Source organism: the organism of the source record quoted next, unplaced genomic scaffold (genome assembly GCF_019419815.1).
Source record: "Pyrus x bretschneideri cultivar Hongxiangsu unplaced genomic scaffold, Pyrus_bretschneideri_v1 Contig12, whole genome shotgun sequence".
NCBI lineage: Eukaryota > Viridiplantae > Streptophyta > Magnoliopsida > Rosales > Rosaceae > Pyrus > Pyrus x bretschneideri.
Genome location: NW_025999413.1, coordinates 6,752,509 through 6,770,893, shown reverse-complemented (window position 1 = coordinate 6,770,893; position 18,385 = coordinate 6,752,509). Strand labels below are relative to the sequence as shown.

Here is an 18,385-nt window from a genome sequence, read left to right as displayed (position 1 = left end):
AGAACTATAAGGATGAAGAGAGAAACATTTGGAATGTTTTGAGGCTTACCCAAAACGGAAGGGCAAGGAACTCGCCGGAGTTTCTTTGCGCTCCACAAAGACGAAGAGAGAGATAGCTAACGTGGTGATGATGGTGATGCTTTGCTGTTGTTGAGGTGTTTGATGATAAGGGAGATGAGGGTTTGTTGGTGTGTGTGTGTGTATGGCTGTGTTCTGCTTGGAGGGAGGGAGAGAAAGACAGAGAGAATAGGTGAGAGAGAGAGGTCGGGGGAAATGAGATAAGAGAGAACTGAGAGAGAAGAAAGAGATGAGAGGCTCGGGGGGACAGAATCAGGGGGTGGGACCCTTGGGCACATCATTTAAGACCCAAAAACAATTTTAAAAAGGAAAGTATCCCCAAACTTAGTGAAAATACAAAAATACCTTTTTTCTTCCGTAATTCCCGGGACGGGTTGTTACAAAGGACATCCAAGTTGTTGGAATATGACACTGTTTAGTTTGTTTAGACCTTCTAACGATAGCTATTTCCTTATAACTGATGCACTTAAGTAGTCACATTTATTTACTAGAACCTTAGACTTTTACAAGAGTTTTTTATGCAAGCAAATATTGGGGGGAAGTGGGAATAGAACTTATGACTTCGAGTGTACGGCACTACTACAAAAAATACTTTGTGCGATGAAATAAGATTTGTTGCGCAAAGTAAGATTTTGTCACTCAAAACCTTGAGCGATAAAATTTTTGTCGCACATGGTTTGTCGTGCAAAGCTCGTGAAAATAGGGTTTGCGTGACGAAAATTAATCTTCATCATGCGAAGGTACTTTGCGATACGAAACATTTCATCGCACAAAGTCTTTGATTTTTTTTATTTAATTAAATTAATTTAATATGTTGCTTGACGAAATATTTGGTAAGAAAGTTTTTGGTTTTTATTTTTTTATGCAATTAAATTGACATTTTGTTTTATTATTTCTATTATTTAATTTAATTTTAGTAATTGTTTGTGTGACAAAATATTTGGTAGCGCAAGATGTTTTGAATTTTTACTTTTTAAATTTAATTTAATTGTATGGCTTTATTTTTTTAATTACTTTAATTTAAATTGACATATTTAAAATAAAATTACATATGAAAAATAGTGATCAAATTATCCATAATATATTTTATTAAAAATGTACATATAAATTAACAAATTACAATAATAAAATCCTAATACAAGTCTATTGTGGTGGTAGTGGCGGGGGGATATGGTCTGATAGCGTCATAATCCTCAACTCCTCAACTTTCACCATCAAAGTCCCAACGATTCCCTACAAAAAAAAAAAGCCAAATAAGCAAAAAAAAAAAAAAACATAAAATAATACCAAAAAATGGACATAACCTCCCCTAAAATCGGCATACCCCAAAACTCCACCCTTCACCCTATACCTGACCCCAAACCCAAAATTAACTCCAAAAACACATATTAATGAGAAATAAATTAAAATTTAGAGAGAAAATACCTTTTGGCAAGATTGAGAGTGAGTGAGAGATAGGGAGAGATGAGTAAGTGAGAGATAGGGAGAGAGTGAGAGAGTGAGAAAAGATAGAGAGTGAGTGAGAGTGAGAGATAGATAGAGAGAGATGAGAGATTGGGTGTGAGGGAGGGGGTTGGATTTGGGGAGGGGGTCAGATTTGGGGAGAGGTAAGAGAACTAGAGAGATACATTGAGAAAATTGAGGAGTTATTTTGGTTTTAAAATCTATATCACTTTGAGCGATGAAAGATTGGCTGCGCAAAGTCTTAAAAAAAATTTGTGCGCCCCATTTTTGGCGCTCACCCAAATTTTTTGGGTTTTGCGTGACGCAATATTGGTTCGTCATGCAAAATTTATAGAAATAAATTTTATTACACAATTTAAAATTAAAAAAATGAAATAAATAGGGTTTATGCGACAAAATATTAGTATTCGTCGCCCAAGTTTAAAAAAAAATAATAAAGAAAATAATTTTATTTTACAATTTAAAATATAAATAAAATAAATAAATAGAGTTTAGGTGATGAAATGTTGATTCATCGTGCAAAGAAAATGATAAAAAAATAAAGAAAATAATTTAGGTTAACAATATAAAATATAAAATAAAATAAATAGGCATTAGGCGACGAAACATTAATATTCGTTGCGCAAAGCTTTTAAAAAATAATAAAAACTGTAAAAATAATTTATTTTACAATTTAAAATATAAAATTAAATAAAAATAAATAAGTTGGGTTTAGGCAACGAAATATTTAGATTTCGTTGCGCAAAAGTTTTAAAATGATAATTTTTTTATTTTTGTAAAGACTTTGCGAGACGAACTTTAAATTTTTGTTACGCAAAGTGACTTTGCGTGACAATGTACGTTTCGTTGCGAAAAATTTCATCGCTCACGACTTTGCGGGACGAAGTTTAAAATTTCGTCATGACGATGTGTGTTTCATCGCGCAAGGGTTTTTTTTTAACTAGTGCGAGTAGATGCTTTTAGTCAACTGAGCTACAACGCAAGTCAAAAGAATACATATATAAAGGTAGCACGAGTATAGTTTGAAGCAAATACATAAAAATGAATGATCATTTTTAATTACCCTCAACATCACATTTACTTACCCTCAACATCACATTTACTTGATCCACCAAACAACGCCCCATCAGTTCCATTCTCAAGCCTGACAAAATCACAATCAACCCTCAATTGCTTTGTAAACGCGAGATTCTTGTGACAAATAATACAAGAATAGGAGTACAAAGTAATAATTTGTATTAATAAATTTAGAGTTACAATCTCTTTACAAAACTTGAATCCTCGGATTCGATATTCGGAGTGAAAAGTGAGGGTGTTGTTGATCCAAGGGTCATGATAACTTGATCTCGAATGAACGGATGCCGCAAGGGTTTGGCTAGTGGCGATGGAAGAATCAGTACGTGTAGGGGTGCTTCACAAGTGTGGAGAGGAATACAAGATCTAGAGAAAACTGATATGGTGTAATAGGTTTTCTTATTAACTTCACAGAACAAGATTACATTCTTATACACACTGTGTACGACTTGATCCTATTCTATTGCCTATAATTAAGGCAAATTGAGAACTAAATAAGGAAGTAAATCACTAATGAATAATTTACAATGTTTGACCTAATCAATCCAAGATATCTTCTTTAACACTCCCCCTCAAGTTGGAGTGTATATTGATAACACCCAACATGTTGAGTAATGCCTCAAATTGAACCGAACCCAGTGCTTTGGTAAACAAGTCAGCTGGCTGGTTTGTTGTTCTTACATAGGCTGTTCGCACCATTCCTTCTTGTATTTTCTCACGCACTACATGGCAATCTATCTCTATGTGTTTTGTTCGTTCATGGAATACTGGATTTGAAGAGATGTGCAAAGCAGCTTGGTTGTCACAAAACAGCGCAACAGGTTGTGCATGGTTCACTCTCAAATCTTTCAAAATGTTCTTCAACCATGTGACTTCACAACATGTAATGGCCATGGAACGATACTCTGCCTCTACACTGGAACGAGACACGATACTTTGTTTCTTTGTTTTCCAAGAAATTGGTGCTTAGCCAACCAAAATGCAATAACCAGTTATCGATCTTCGAGTGTCTTTACATCGAGCCCAATCAGCATCACAAAATGCTCGTAATTGCAATGAACCTATGGAAGGAAGAAATATTCCTTGTCTAGGAGCTTGTTTGATGTACTTGAGAACTATGTGAGTGGCGTCAAGGTGTGGCTGCCGTGGTTTATCCATGAACTGATTCAACACATGCACTGCATAAGTTAGATCAGGCCTTATGATGGTCAAATAAATCAATCTACCAATGAGTCACCTATACAGGGATGGGTCGCTCAGTAATTCCCCATCTATTTGTGTGAGAGACAGATTTTGTTCCAAAGGAACCCGTGAGGGTTTAGCTCCAAGAAACCCAGTGTCATCTAATATTTCCAACGCATATTTACGTTGGCATAAAGTGATTCCCTTCTTTGATCTTGCAACCTCTATCCCCAAGAAGTATTTGAGTTGTCCCAAGTCCTTTAGTTTGAAACGTAAGGAAAGAAATTTCTTGGTCTCTTCTATCTCTTGTAAATTATTTCCTGTGAGTATCACATCATCAACGTAGACCAATAATGCTATGAAATTACCTTGGCGACGTCGGACGAACAATGAGTAATCAGAGCATGACTGATGGAATCCGACAATCTTGAGAGCCGTGGATAATTTGATAAACCATTGTCTCGAGGCTTGCTTTAAACCATACATGGATTTGTTTAATTTGCATACTCGAGTCTCCCCCTTTTGTCCGAATCCAAGAGGCAAGGACATATAGACATCCTCATATAAATCACCATGCAAAAATGCATTGTTCACATCAAGTTGGTGTAAATGCCAACCTTGTAGCGATGCAACACTGAGAAGGACATGAACTGTGGTCAGTTTGGCAACCGGTGCAAAGGTTTCCCGATAATCAACACCTTCAATTTGACTATATCCCTTCGCAACAAGCCGAGCTTTGTACCGTTCAAGACTGCCATCAGGTTTAAGCTTGACTTTGTAGACCCATTTGCACCCAATGGGACGTTTGTAGGGTGGCAAGGGCATGAGAGTCTAAGTGTGGTTGGTTTGGAGAGCTGCAATTTTATTTTGCATGGCCGCACGCCACTGGGGATCTTGGACAGCCTGTTGAAAACTAGTAGGTTCTTGGAGAAGGGTAAGTGTGGTGGTGAATGCTTTATGAGGAGAGGACAAGTGATCATAGGATAAATAATGTGAAAGAGGGTGAGAAGTACCTGAGGCCTGGACTATGAAAATCCTGCAAGAAGCTGGATGGTTTGGTTGGTCGTGTGCCACGTCGGAGGGGGGGAGTATCGCGGTGGGTAGGCGAAGGTAGAGAAGGTAGGTTGTTGAGAGCGGTGGTGGAAGGAGATGATGGAGAAAAAGGATCCTCGGGTGTGAAGCCATAATGACGAAGAGAATCAGGAGAAGTGTTTCTTGAGATAGTGACTGAATGAGATGGCTCGGGAAATGAGTCTATGGTAAAAGATAAAGGTGAAATGGAATGATGTGAGGGTGGTGCAGTGTAAAGAGCAGGAGTGTGATAAGGGAATTGATCTTCCAAAAACACAACGTCTCGTGAGACAAAGACCTTTTTAAGTGTGAGATCAAAGAGTCTATAACCCTTTTGACCATAAGGGTATCCAAGAAAAAGACAACGACTAGCACGGGGATCAAATTTGGAAGGTCGTTGCGCATGAGTGGATGCAAAACATAAACAACCAAAGACTCTTAAGTGGGAATAGTTGGGTTCTTTCTGGAACAGTTTTGCATATGGTGTTTTCCCTTGGAGAAGAGGAGTAGGTGTCCTATTGATGAGTTATGCAGAAACAAGAATGGCATCCCCCCCCCCCCCCAAAAAAAACTTTTGGGAAGAGAAGCTTGAAAAGGTAATGCTCTAGCCATATTGAGTAGGTGCCGATGTTTACGTTCAGTGACACCATTCTATTGGGGTGTATTAACACAACTAGATTGATGCAGGATTCCTTTGAGAGCATAAAAACGTTCAAGTTTAAACTCAGGACCATTGTCACTTCGTATTATTTTGACCTTAGTATTGAATTGAGTTTCTACCATGTGAATAAATTGGACTAAGAGTTCTCGTGTATCTGACTTTTGCTTCATCAAATAAACCCATGTGCTTCTAGTATGGTCATCGACAATAGTGAGAAAATATTTGGCACCGGAAAGAGACGCAACTTGATAACCACCCCAAATGTCAATATGTATTAACTCAAAACATGATTTACTAGAAATGGTGCTTAATTGAAAAGGCAATCTTGTTTGTTTGGCTAATGGACAAATCAAACAATTATTGGAAGCACAAGATTTATGATTGAAAATGGGAAATAACGAAGAAACTTTTGGAGAGGGATGTCCAAGATGTTGACGCCATAGACTAGGAGAAGTGAATTGAACGTTATTGCATGTTCCTTTCTTAGGGGGGTCAAGGTAGTAGAGCCCCTTCCGTTCAATGCTTATCCCAATCATCTTCCCCGAGCGTAGGTCCTGTATGACACAAAAATGGTTTAGGAAAATGGTGATATATAGTGAGTCATATGCTAACTTGCTGATAGAGATCAAATTTAATCGAAAAGGTGGTACACATAAGACATTATCAAGAATGAGATTGGGTGAAAAGATTATTTGTCCAATATGGGTGACTTTAGCAAATGAGCCATTGGGTAATTCAACAGTGTGATTCTCAACTGGTTTTGAATTCATGAGAAGATCAGGACTACAAACAATGTGGTCCGTAGCCCCACTATTCAGGATCCAAATATTTTGCCATGATATGTAAAAGAGAAAGCTTTACCTGAAAAATCTTCAACATGTGAGGGATTACCGACTTGATTAACGAAGGAAGACTTGTTTTGTTCAACATTTAAAGAATTTGTTTGCAATCTTCCTGAGAGAAAGGAAAGCTAGGCATCACCTCCTTTTTGCCATGCAATGTAACCTGATTCCCTTTGGAAGGCAAGGAATAACCTGATTCATTTTCAGCAGCGGCTTTTCTCTTTCGACAGTAGTCAAAAGTGTGACCATTTCAGCCACAAAAGGTGCACTTAAGGTGTGCACGACAGTTCTTTGTGGTGTGGTTTGTCTTGTTGCATTTACCATAGCGTTGCCTACTATTGTTAGACTCGGTTTCACGTCCAGCACCTTTCACAGCGAACACCGCTGCTTCTGATTGAACAATGCTCTTACCACTCGAGACTCTAACTTATTTCTCATGTCAAAGGACAAGTGCATAGGCTTTGTTTACAGTGGGCAGTGGCTCTAGCAACAGGGTGTTACCACGAACCGTAGCATACGATTCATTTAAACCCATGAGAAACTTCATAGTTTTCTGAGTTTCAACATATGACATCATCTTTCTCTTGGTCTCACAATGGTATGCCGGGATTGAACACAAGGCATCACGATCATCCCAAAGACTCTTAAGTTTGCTAAAATAGGAGCTTACCGTCATGTCACTTTGTACACAATCATGAATTTCGTTTTCAATATGAAATAATTGTACGATGTTCACATGAGAAAACCTCTCCTGTAGGTCTAGCCACATCTACCGTGCGTCCTTGCAATGTATGACACTTCCCGAGATTTCCTTTGACATGGAACCAAGCAACCATGTTTTCACCAGGTTGTTGCATCTGTTCCATTGTTGCAGTTCTTCAATCTGTTCATCACTTGGCTTCTTGATCGTCCCATCAACAAGCCCTAGTTTGTTCTTGACCATCAAAGCCATGGTCATGGATTGGACCCATGTGCCATAGTTATCTTCCACAAGCGGCTGCGGCATAAGTATTGCGCCAGGTTGATCCGAGTGGTGAAGGTAGAGTGGATGATTAGGGTTTTCCCATTTTTGATACAAAGTCATGCTTGAAGAGGTTGACTTTTCTGATTTGTCACCCATGGCTATTGCTGCTAGCGTTTGTGTTTCGTGTTTTGTGTGTGTCCTAGTTCGATCACTCTGGTACCATCTAGAGAAAACTGATATGGTGTAATAGGTTTTCTTATTAACTTCACAGAACAAGATTACATTCTTATACACACTGTGTACGACTTGATCCTATTTTATTGCCTATAATTAAGGCAAATTGAGAACTAAATAAGGAAGTAAATCACTAATGAATAATTTACAATGTTTGACCTAATCAATCCAAGATATCCTCTTTAACACAAAAGCTTTCTGAATCTTCTGAGTGTTTGGGAATTTGGGAGTTTGAGCATCTTGGTGTTTGGATGTATTTCTGACCCTTTTATTTCTCTTGGAGCTGCGTATTTATAGGCTCTCCAAGTTTTTACCTACGGCTAGATTTGACATTGATTGTGGACTTGATTAATTGACTAAAGAACACAAGACTTGATTTTGGGTTTGGTTGACATTTTAAATCAATTAATTTGTTTTGATTTAAATTTAAATTAATTAAATAATTAATAAAGATAATTCCTTAATTACTTTCCTTAATGACTCGTTTGGTTGTGATAAGTCACATGTAAAGTGTACGATATGTGAGACCAACGGTGCATGCCACGTAAGCCCAGGCATGTCAAAATTTAAGGTGTTGTTGAACATTTATTTTACCGAAATTTCGATGTCTACAAGCCTACTCGCGGAATGCGATTCTCTTTCCACCCTAAAACCACCCTGCACTGCCACGTTTGAACCCCACGATTCCGTCCCTCAAATCCTCAACCACAGCCGCAATTCAATCCTTGACAAATTAACATCAACGAGGCAGAAGCACTGGCACGCACTTGCTTCTCATTCTTCAGATGAATCGGATCTTGGTACAACCGTTAGCGACAGCGTTAGTCATGGAGAGAAACTCCTTGTGATAGAAAACCGATACTTGTCTGAGTACGTCGTAGTAGATGCTCGTCTTTGTAATTGTTTCTAGCAAATAAAGTGATGTACCAATTCGCGGTCAGTGAAGAGTATATAAAGGGAGCAATTGAGATGGCAATGCTGTAGCCAAGAATTACGTACGTGGGTGGGCAAAGTTAATTAATCTTTCAATTTTTTTTTTACGTACATAAAGTTATATAATAGTAAATCTAAAAGTAATAATTTGAAGTAAGAAATTTATACTATGTTTTCTAGGCTTGTAATCTTCAAAACTTTTAAATGAATAAAATAAGAAACCATTTGTAGTATGAAAATTTTAAATTGTTACTAAATTATAATATTAGGTAAAATGATGAGTTTATTTAACATTTAGTAGCTCTTATTTTCCTTAAAAACATCTTTAAGATTCAAAATTTACATTTGCTAAGTGAAAAATGACAGTTAAAAATCATTAAATAGCCCAAAAGATTACTGTTTTTATACTTAAAAAATTCAAAACTCTCCATATGCTATAGCCTATAGGGAACCTTCTACTTGGCTCCGCCACTTCGAGATGGAGTTGAGCTGGAATTCCGTGCTATAATGTGAAGAATTGTTTAAAATTATTATTGCGAGGATTCCCACAAGTCATGCCGTAAAGTTTAAACAAATTATAGGCGTTGTCGGGGTGGTGGAATTGGCGTTGATCAGGGTGCTGGTGGCTGCAGCAACTAGGTTTGCTTGGAAGAAACAATTTGAGTACATACTGACTTGGAGAGGAAGCATGGAGAACATGTTAAAGAAGTGGTAATTGACAATGAACTAACCTAGGGCCATACAGATTGGTGGTAATTCATGTTCTAAAACTAGAAGCAGCTTAATTAATTACTAATCATAGGATATAATTCTTGAACTACATTGCAATTAAACATCTTAATTAAGGCATCTTAATTCGGGGCTACTTCCCTGTTTCTTGGAAGAAATTTTCTGTGTGAAGAAATTTCAAGCTCTTAATTAAGCTTTTCTATTGAAGAAATTTTGAGATTTTTTTACTACGTCTTCAACGGCAGCTAGTTTTTTTTTGTGCATGGTTTTATAGGGTAAGGCATCTTCCATAAAAATAGCTAGTAATTGGTTGAATAATTTGAGGGCGTTAAGCTTTCCAATTTGAGTATAAAGTTGCGATGAAAACAAAATAAATTTTTCATCAAACTTCCAAACAAAAGAAACTAATTCTGAATTGAAAACTCAAGATGGATTTGAAACTGAAAAATATCTTGCCAATGTTTATGTCCTTGTTGTTAGTATCCACATCTAATGTCCAATCTGGTGTCTATGATGTAACAAGTGCAAATTATGGTGGAAAAGCGAACTCTGATATAACCCAGGTAGGCGTTATATATGCTTATGTAATTCTTCTTGAAATGCTAAACTAATATTTCTAGCTAGAAGAGAAATTACTTCCGTGCACACATAGTCTTTGCACATTCTTGTTTTTGTTTCTTGCTTTTTCTTTTGATTTGTTTTATTAGAAGTAAGCAATAAGTATGCATGGGAAAAAAAATGAATAAATGGAAAATCATTTCCGTTCTAGAATTGGTTCGTAATTAAACAGAATCATTTCAATTTTTAATTTTTAATTTTTTTTCAATGTTTTTAATTAGGCTTTGAGCAAAGCTTGGACAGATGCATGTGCATCGACATCGGCAAGTAAAATTGTTGTTCCAAGTGGGACATACAAGTTTATAGGGGCAACTTTGAAAGGACAATGCAAAGCTGCTATTGAGTTTCAGCTAAAAGACACGGTGCAGGCTCAAGAACATATCAAGGATCTCCCAAAAAGAAGATACTTGGGTAGCTTTTGAGCGCATTGATGGGCTCACCTTATCTGGTGGTGGAACTTTCGATGGCCAAGGAGCAATTGCTTCGAAGCAAAATGATTGTCACAAAAACAAAGATTGCAAATCTAAAGCTGTCGTAAGATAATTTAAATCTCGTTCTTTTATAATTTAAATATCAATTGCTAGATTGTGAAACTAATAGGCTGATCGTACTCTTCTAAGAGAATATATATATATATATATATATATATATATATATATATATATTTATGGTGCCTGACAGCCAGAGCCATACGTGTGAAAGGCGTATATATTGGCCATTAGGTAGCGACTCTAAGTCATGAATCATGTGGATAATTTGCGATTTTGATTCATTCTGACTATATAAAAATTCTCCTAACAATATTACTTTTGCAAGAGACATTACTCGTCTTAATATGTTTTTACTGTTTTCACACTTTGGCAGAATTTGAGGTTCAATTCTGTCACCAATTCCATAATTCGAGATATAACAACAAAAGACAGCAAAAATTTCCACGTCAATCTTATGGGTTGCAAAAATCTGGTATTCCAAGATTTTACTGTCTCAGCGCCTCAAGAGTGTCAATACAGATGGAATTCATATGGGACGTTCATCTGGGATCAACATCACAGATACAACCATTGGAACTGGGGATGATTGCATCTCTATAGGTCACGGAACCAACCAACCCCATGTAACCAACGTTAAATGTGGACCAGGCCACGGCATAAGCATCGGAAGCCTCGGAAGGACTGAGGATGAAGAACCTGTGTCCGGAATCTTTATCAAGAACTGCACGATTACAAATACAGATAATGGTGTGAGGATCAAAACCTGGCCTGCTTCCCCTGCAAAGGGTACTGTTGTCTCAGATGTTCACTTTGAGGATATTATCATGGACAATGTTAAAAACCCTCTCGTCATAGACCAAGAATATTTGCCCATATAAGCTGTGTACACCTGAGGTATACTATTTACACCAAATTTACATCATAGTTTCTTTTTAACTTAGTCAAATACTTAATCTTGAAGAATAGAATACAATTGATAACCATTTCATCTATTGACACCAATCTCCACTATTTTGAATGGATACTTGAGTTCACCAGCCTATTTGAGATTGTTTATGAAAGGTTTAAAAAAAATATGTCGACCAAAAGCACTTTTATCAATGTTTGATATAAAAATTTAAAAGCACTTTATGGAGAAATATATTTTTTCAGGAAGAACTCCCATGTAGTTTTCCAAAAAATTACACTTGAATTTTTAATTACTTTTTTTGGCATATTTATAATTGAAACATTTTTGGTGCTTCTTAATGATACTATTATTATGTGCAGGTTTCATCCAAAGTTAAGATCAGCGATGTCAGCTTTAAGAACATAAGGGGCTCATCTTCAGGCCCAGTTGGTATCAAGCTTTTATGTAGTGGAAAGCTGCCATGTGAGAATGTGAAACCGAGTGACATTGATCTCACATACACTGGAGATAAAGGCTCTATTACCTCTGAATGTAAACATGTCAAGCCCACCATTAACAACGTGGCAAAGCCTCTTGCTTGTGCTACATCTTCTTAAAAACAAGCCAATTATTCGTTGTGAACAAGTTTTTTTTGTTTGTTTTTGTCGTGCGTTGTAAATAAGTTACCCATAAGACTTTTCTCAAATAGCATGAGATGAGCGTGGGTTGACGGTTGAGTTTTTTGTTCAAAACTCTCTTTGTAATAACATGATAAAATACATTTTGTGTTCATTACTCCAAGTTTCCCTAGCTAGTACTGAATTTTCATATGTGATTTGAATTTAAAATACTTCATTTATAGGTTAACTGTTGAACTTTTTCATTTTTTTAAACAAAAATAAAAATTACAAGGATATCCGAGTTGTTGGAATATGACACTATGTTTAGTCTGTTTAGACCTTCTAACTATAGTTATTTCCTTATAACTGATGGACATAAGTAGTCACATTTATTTACTAGAACCATAGACTTTTACAAGAGTTTTTTATGCAAGCAAACATTGGGGGAAGTGAAAATAAAACTTATGACCTCCGGTATATGGGGTAGATGTTTTTAATCAATTGAGCCACATCACAATAAGTCAAAAGAGTAATACATATATAAAGTAGCACGGGCATAGTTTGAAGCAGTACATAAAAATGAACGATCATTTTTAATTACCCTCCACATCACATTTACTTGATCCACCACACAAGAGCCACCACATAAGGCTCCATCAGTTCCATTGGTCGACATCTCAACCCTGACAAAATCACAATCAACCCTCAATAGCCTTGTAAACTCGAGATTCTTGAGACAAATAATGCATGAACACTTGTATAAAGTAATAATTTGTATTAATAAATTTAGGGTTATAAATTAGTGTGTGATTTACACCGTGAGGTTTTTTATTAATTTGTGCTTCTTTTTTCTTCAAATTTTTTGTTCGATTTTAGCTCATTTATCGGCGACACTCTAATTCTTGGATTAAAACTTCAATTTAAGTTTTGATTCAGAAATAATTTTCCTGCTCCAAATAGGTTAAATTTTAGTTCAAAATTATTAAAAAATTAATTTAGACTTTTTTTTAAATAATTTAAAAAAAAAATTATGTACACTATCTAAACTTAATTTTATAGACGTTTTAATCTAAAAATATTTAGAATCCGATAAATATTGAAAAATCATCAAACCTGACACTTATTAACTACATAAAATTAATTAGTAAATCATAATTACTAATTACTAAACCATAACCTTTAGCTCTAGCAAATATTTTATGCAGGAATTAACGAAAATGTTCACTTGATGTGATTTTATCCTTTATTAAGCCCCGAAACTATTTCTCGTTAATTTTTTGAAGTTGAAAAATAGAAAGGAAAAAGAAAAAAAAAACTAACTGTGGGGTCTCGCAAAGAGATATGTAGGTGTCCAAAATCTTGGGAATGTGCTAAATTAATTTTAAGAAACATACGGTGCGAGTAAAATAACTATAACTTTGGCTTATAAGTTTATAACGAATATTGTAAAAGTTCTCAACATCGATTAGAGAACTATGGGTTGTAAATCACAGTTTTTGTGAAAATTTGAAATTTTTAGCTTTAGGAAATATTTGCGTCGGAGTTAAAGAAGATATTGGAAGACCTTTGGACGTGATACCGTTTATTAGGTCCTGAAACTATTTTTTTATTGATTTTTTCAAGTTGAAAATATGAGAGTATCTTTAAATTTAGGTTTTAAATCATTAATTTCAAGTGTTTAAATATTAATTATAATAGATTTAGCATGGGATAATATATTTTGAAGAACATGAAATTTCAAGTGCTAGCGATTGTAACTGAGTGCAATCGCTAGCACAATGGCAACTCCCTTCAAGGAGGATCGGGATCAAAGTATCGATCGTAACATTTCCCCCCCCCCTTTCTTTTTCTTTTTCTTTTTCCATTGAATTTCTTCTTCTTAGTGCTTTACTTTTGTGACATCCCACATCGCCCAGGGGAGTGATCCTTAAATGTATATTCCCATCCCTACCTAGCATGAGGCCTTTTGGGAGCTCACTGGCTTTGGGTTCCATCGGAACTCCGAAGTTAAGCGAGAAGGGGGCTAGATGCGTGATCCATCAGGAAGTTCTCGTGTGAGTTCCCAAAAACAAAACCGTGAGGGCGTGGTTGGGGCCCAAAGTGGACAATATCGTGCTACGGTGGTGGAGTCGAGCCCGGGTTGTGGTGGGGGCCCGGGTCGGGATGTGACAACTTTATTTAGATTCAAATACCTTTTATATTTGTATCCTTATTTTCATATTTTTTGACATGGATTATAAGAAAATTTTCACCAAAAATACATTTTGTAGAACATCAATATGATAGTTTCGTGTTGTGGTATGGGCAAGACGAAAATTTAACAAAAATAAAAAAAAAATAAAAGGAAAACTAATGAAAATGGCTTGAAAACTTTGAGTTTTAATGATAAAGACAAAATAAAGGGTAAAGTGAATAGTACCATGATTGATTTTTTAGTGTAAAAATGTGGTTTTTTGTTAAAGTGAACAGTACCGCGGACTTTTCGTTAAAACTCCCAAAAATAAAACTTTAAATAAATAAAATTAAAAGTTTAGACGTAGTCCAAACGTATGCCCACTAGAAAGTTCAAGCCACATTAGAAGCAGTGAAGGCCCATGAGGTTTAGTGTTTAGGGGCACATGAATAGTAACACCATGAGGTTTAGTGTTTAGGGGCGTGTTAATTTTATAGATGTTTTAATCTAAAAATATTTAGATTCCGATAAATATTGAAAAATCACTAAACCTGACACTTATTAACTACATAAAATTAATTAGTAAATTATTAAACCATAACCTTTAGCTCTAGCAAATATTTTACGCGGGAATTAACGAAAATGTTCACTTGATGTGATTTTATCCTTTATTAAGCCCATAAACTATTTCTCATTAATTTTTTGAAGTTGAAAAATAGAAAGGAAAAAAAAAAAACTAACAGTGGGGACTCCCAAAGAGATTTGTAGGTGTCCAAAATCTTGGGAATGTGCTAAATTAATTTTAGGAAACACGTGGTGCGAGTAAAATAACTATAACTTTGGCTTATAAGTTTATAACGAATATTGTAAAAGTTCTCAACATCGATTAGAGAACTATGGGTTGTAAATCACAGTTTTTGTGAAAATTTGAAATTTTTAGCTTTATGAAATATTTGTGTCGGAGTTAAAGAAAATATTGGAAGACCTTTGGACGTGATAACGTTTATTAGGTCCCGAAACTATTTTTTTTATTGATTTTTTCAAGTTGAAAATATGAGAGTATCTTTAAATTTAGGTTTTAAATCATTAATTTCAAGTGTTTAAATATTAATTATAATAGATTTAGCATGGGATAATATATTTTGAATAACATGAATATGATAATTTGTAGTTATGGTAAGATAAATAAAATGAAATAAAATAAATAAAAAGAAAAAAATTGAAAATAGGGGGATCGGTATGAAGATAGCGACTTTTTACGATTAAAATTGCTAGAATGGTAGCGATTCTAAGCCAATACAATCGCTACGAATATAGCAACTCCTTTCATGGAGGATCGGGAACAAAGTATCGATCGTAACATTTTTTCCCCCACCTTTTTCTTTTTCTTTTTCCATTGAATTTCTTTTTCTTTTCCCATTGAATTTCTTTTTCTTAGTGCGTTACTTTATTTAGATTCAAATACCTTTTATATTTGTATCCTTATTTTCAAATTTTTTTTGACATGGATTAGAAGAAAATTTTCACCAAAAATACATTTTGTAGAACATCAAGATGATAGTTTTGTGTTGTGGTATGGGCAAGACGAAAATTTAACAAAAATAAAAAAAATAAGAGGAAAACTAATGAAAATGGCTTAAAAACTTTGAGTTTTAATGATAAAGACAAAATAAAGGGTAAAGTGAATAGTACCATGATTGATTTTTTAGTGTAAAAATGTGATTTTTCGTTAAAGTGAACAGTACCGCGAACTTTTCGTTAAATAAATAAAATTAATGGTTTAGACGTAGTCCAAACTCACGCCTAAGTCCAAACACATGCCCGCTAAAAAGTTCAAGCTGCAGTAGAAGCAATCAAGGCCCATGAGGTTTAGTGTTTAGGGGCATGTGAATAATAACACCCTAAGTTCAAGTGTTTAGGGGCGTGTTAATTTTATAGATGTTTTAATCTAAAAATATTTATATTCCGATAAATATTGAAAAATCACTAAACCTAACACTTATTAACTACATAAAATTAATTAGTAAATCATAATTACTAATTATTAAACCATAACCTTTAGCTCTAGCAAATATTTTATGTGGGAATTAACGAAAATGTCCCTTGATGTGATTTTATCCTTTATTAAGCCCCGAAACTATTTCTCGTTAATTTTTTGAAGTTGAAAAATAGAAAGGAAAAAAAAAAAAAACTAATAGTGGGGTCTCCCAAAGAGATTTGTAGGTGTCCAAAATCTTGGGAATGTGCTAAATTAATTTTAGGAAACATGTGGTGCGAGTAAAATGACTATAACTTTGGCTTATAAGTTTATAACGAATATTGTAAAAGTTCTCAACATCGATTAGAGAACTATGGGTTGTAAATCACAGTTTTTGTGAAAATTTGAAATTTTTAGCTTTAGAAAATATTTGCGTCGGAGTTAAAGAAAATATTGGAAGACCTTTGGATGTGATACTGTTTATTAGGTCCTAAAACTATTTTTTTATTGATTTTTTCAAGTTGAAAATATGAGAGTATCTTTAAATTTAGGTTTTAAATCATTAATTTCAAGTGTTTAAATATTAATTATAATAGATTTAGCATGGGATAATATATTTTGAAGAACACGAATATGATAATTTGTAGTTATGGTAAGATAAATAAAATAAAATAAAATAAATAGAAAGAAAAAAATTGAAAAGAGGGGGATCGGTACGAAGCTAGCGACTTTAGTTGAGTACAATTGCTAGTGTTATAGCGATTGTAGTCGATACAATCGCTAGTGCTATAGCAACTCTCTTCAGGAAAGATCGGGATCAAAGTATCGATCATAACATTTTTCCCCCCGCCTTTTTCTTTTTCTTTTTCTTTTTCCATTGAATTTCTTTTTCTTAGTGCGTTACTTTATTTAGATTCAAATACCTTTTATATTTGTATCCTTATTTTCAAATTTTTTTTGACATGGATTAGAAGAAAATTTTCACCAAAAATACATTTTGTAGAACATCAAGATGATAGTTTTGTGTTGTGGTATGGGCAAGACGAAAATTTAACAAAAAAAAAAAAAAAGAAGAGGAAAACTAATGAAAATGGCTTAAAAACTTTGAGTTTTAACTTATAATGTCACATCCCGGGTTCGACTCCACCGTAACGTGACATTGTTCGCTTTGGGCCCTGACCACGCACTTACGGTTTTGTTTCTGGGAACTCACATGAGAACTTCCCAGTGGGTCACCCATCCTGAGATTACTCTTGCGCGAACTCGCTTAACTTCGGAGTTCCTACGGAACCCGAAACCAGTGAGCTCCAAATGGCCTCGTGCTAGGTAGAGATGAGAATATACATATAAGGCTTAGAGGATCCACTCCCCTGGACGATGTGGGATGTTACATATAATCTTTTTACAAAACTTGAATCCTCTTTTTCGATCCTGGTGTGAAAATTGTGGGTGTTGTTTATTTAATGGTGGCGATGACTTAATCTCAAATGAAAAATGCTACAAGGGTTTGTCTTAGAGCCGTGTATTTATAGGCTTTCCATATCTTGCCTACGGTTGAATTTCGTCTTGATTGTGGACTTGATTTATTGACGAAAGAAACACAAGACTTGATTTTGGGCTTGTTTCATGATTTGGCATTTTAAATCAATTAATTTGTTTCGATTTAAATTAAAACTAATCAAAGAACTAATAAAGATAATTCTTTAATTACTTTCCGCCAAGTGTCCACATGTGTCACTTTATGATTCGTCCGGTTTTGATGAGTGACATGTCACATGTACGATTTGTGCGACCCTTGGTGCATGTCACGTAAGCTCAGGTATGTCGAAATTTAATGTATTGGTAAATATTTATTTCATTGAAATTTCGATGTATGCAAGCCTAGCTGCGGAATGCGATCCTCTTTCCACTCTAAAACGACCCTGCACTGCCACATTGAACCCCACGATTCCATCCCTCAAATCCTCAACCACAGCAGCCGCCACTCAATCCTTGACAAATTAACACCAACGAGGCAGAAGCACTGGCACGCAAGCTTCTAATTCTTCAGACGAATCGGATCTTGGTACAACCGTTAGCGACAACGTTAGTCATGGAGAGAAACTCCTTGAGAAAGAAAACGTGACTTGCATGAGTACGTCATAGTAGATGCTCTTGTCTTCGTCTTTCTAGCAAGTAAAGTGATGTACCAATTTGCGCTCAGTGAAGAGTAGACTATAAAGGGTGACACCGAGATATGCCATCTAGCAAGTAAAATGATGTACCAATTTGTCTTTGTATTGTTTCCATGCTATGATATGGTTTAAAACTATTATTGTGAGGATTCCCACAAGTCACGCTGTAAAGTTTAAACAAGTTGTAGGTGTGTCGCGGTGGTGGAGTTG

General features: G+C 35.3%; 1 protein-coding gene and 1 pseudogene across 1 annotated transcript; one reads left to right on the top strand and one right to left on the bottom strand.

The window, feature by feature from the left end:
- Positions 1-6,811: 6,811 nt before the first annotated feature.
- LOC125474540 lies at positions 6,812-7,492 on the bottom strand. Its single transcript, XM_048578465.1, has 2 exons — positions 7,146-7,492; positions 6,812-7,025 (listed from the first exon to the last, which is right to left on the bottom strand). Exons 1-2 carry the CDS (start codon positions 7,490-7,492, stop codon positions 6,812-6,814), a joined length of 561 nt encoding a protein of 186 aa, XP_048434422.1.
- A 2,168-nt stretch (positions 7,493-9,660) lies between these two features.
- LOC103955041 lies at positions 9,661-11,847 on the top strand (annotated as a pseudogene).
- Positions 11,848-18,385: the final 6,538 nt, after the last annotated feature.

Bases quoted from the DNA above. Each gene is read 5' to 3' on its own strand.
- LOC125474540 (XM_048578465.1), bottom strand. From the start codon at position 7,492: ATGGGTGACAAATCAGAAAAGTCAACCTCTTCAAGCATGACTTTGTAT. The intron at 7,026-7,145 runs GTAGATGTGGCT...CTCCTATTTTAG, and splicing joins ATACATTGCAAGGACGCACG to CAAACTTAAGAGTCTTTGGG.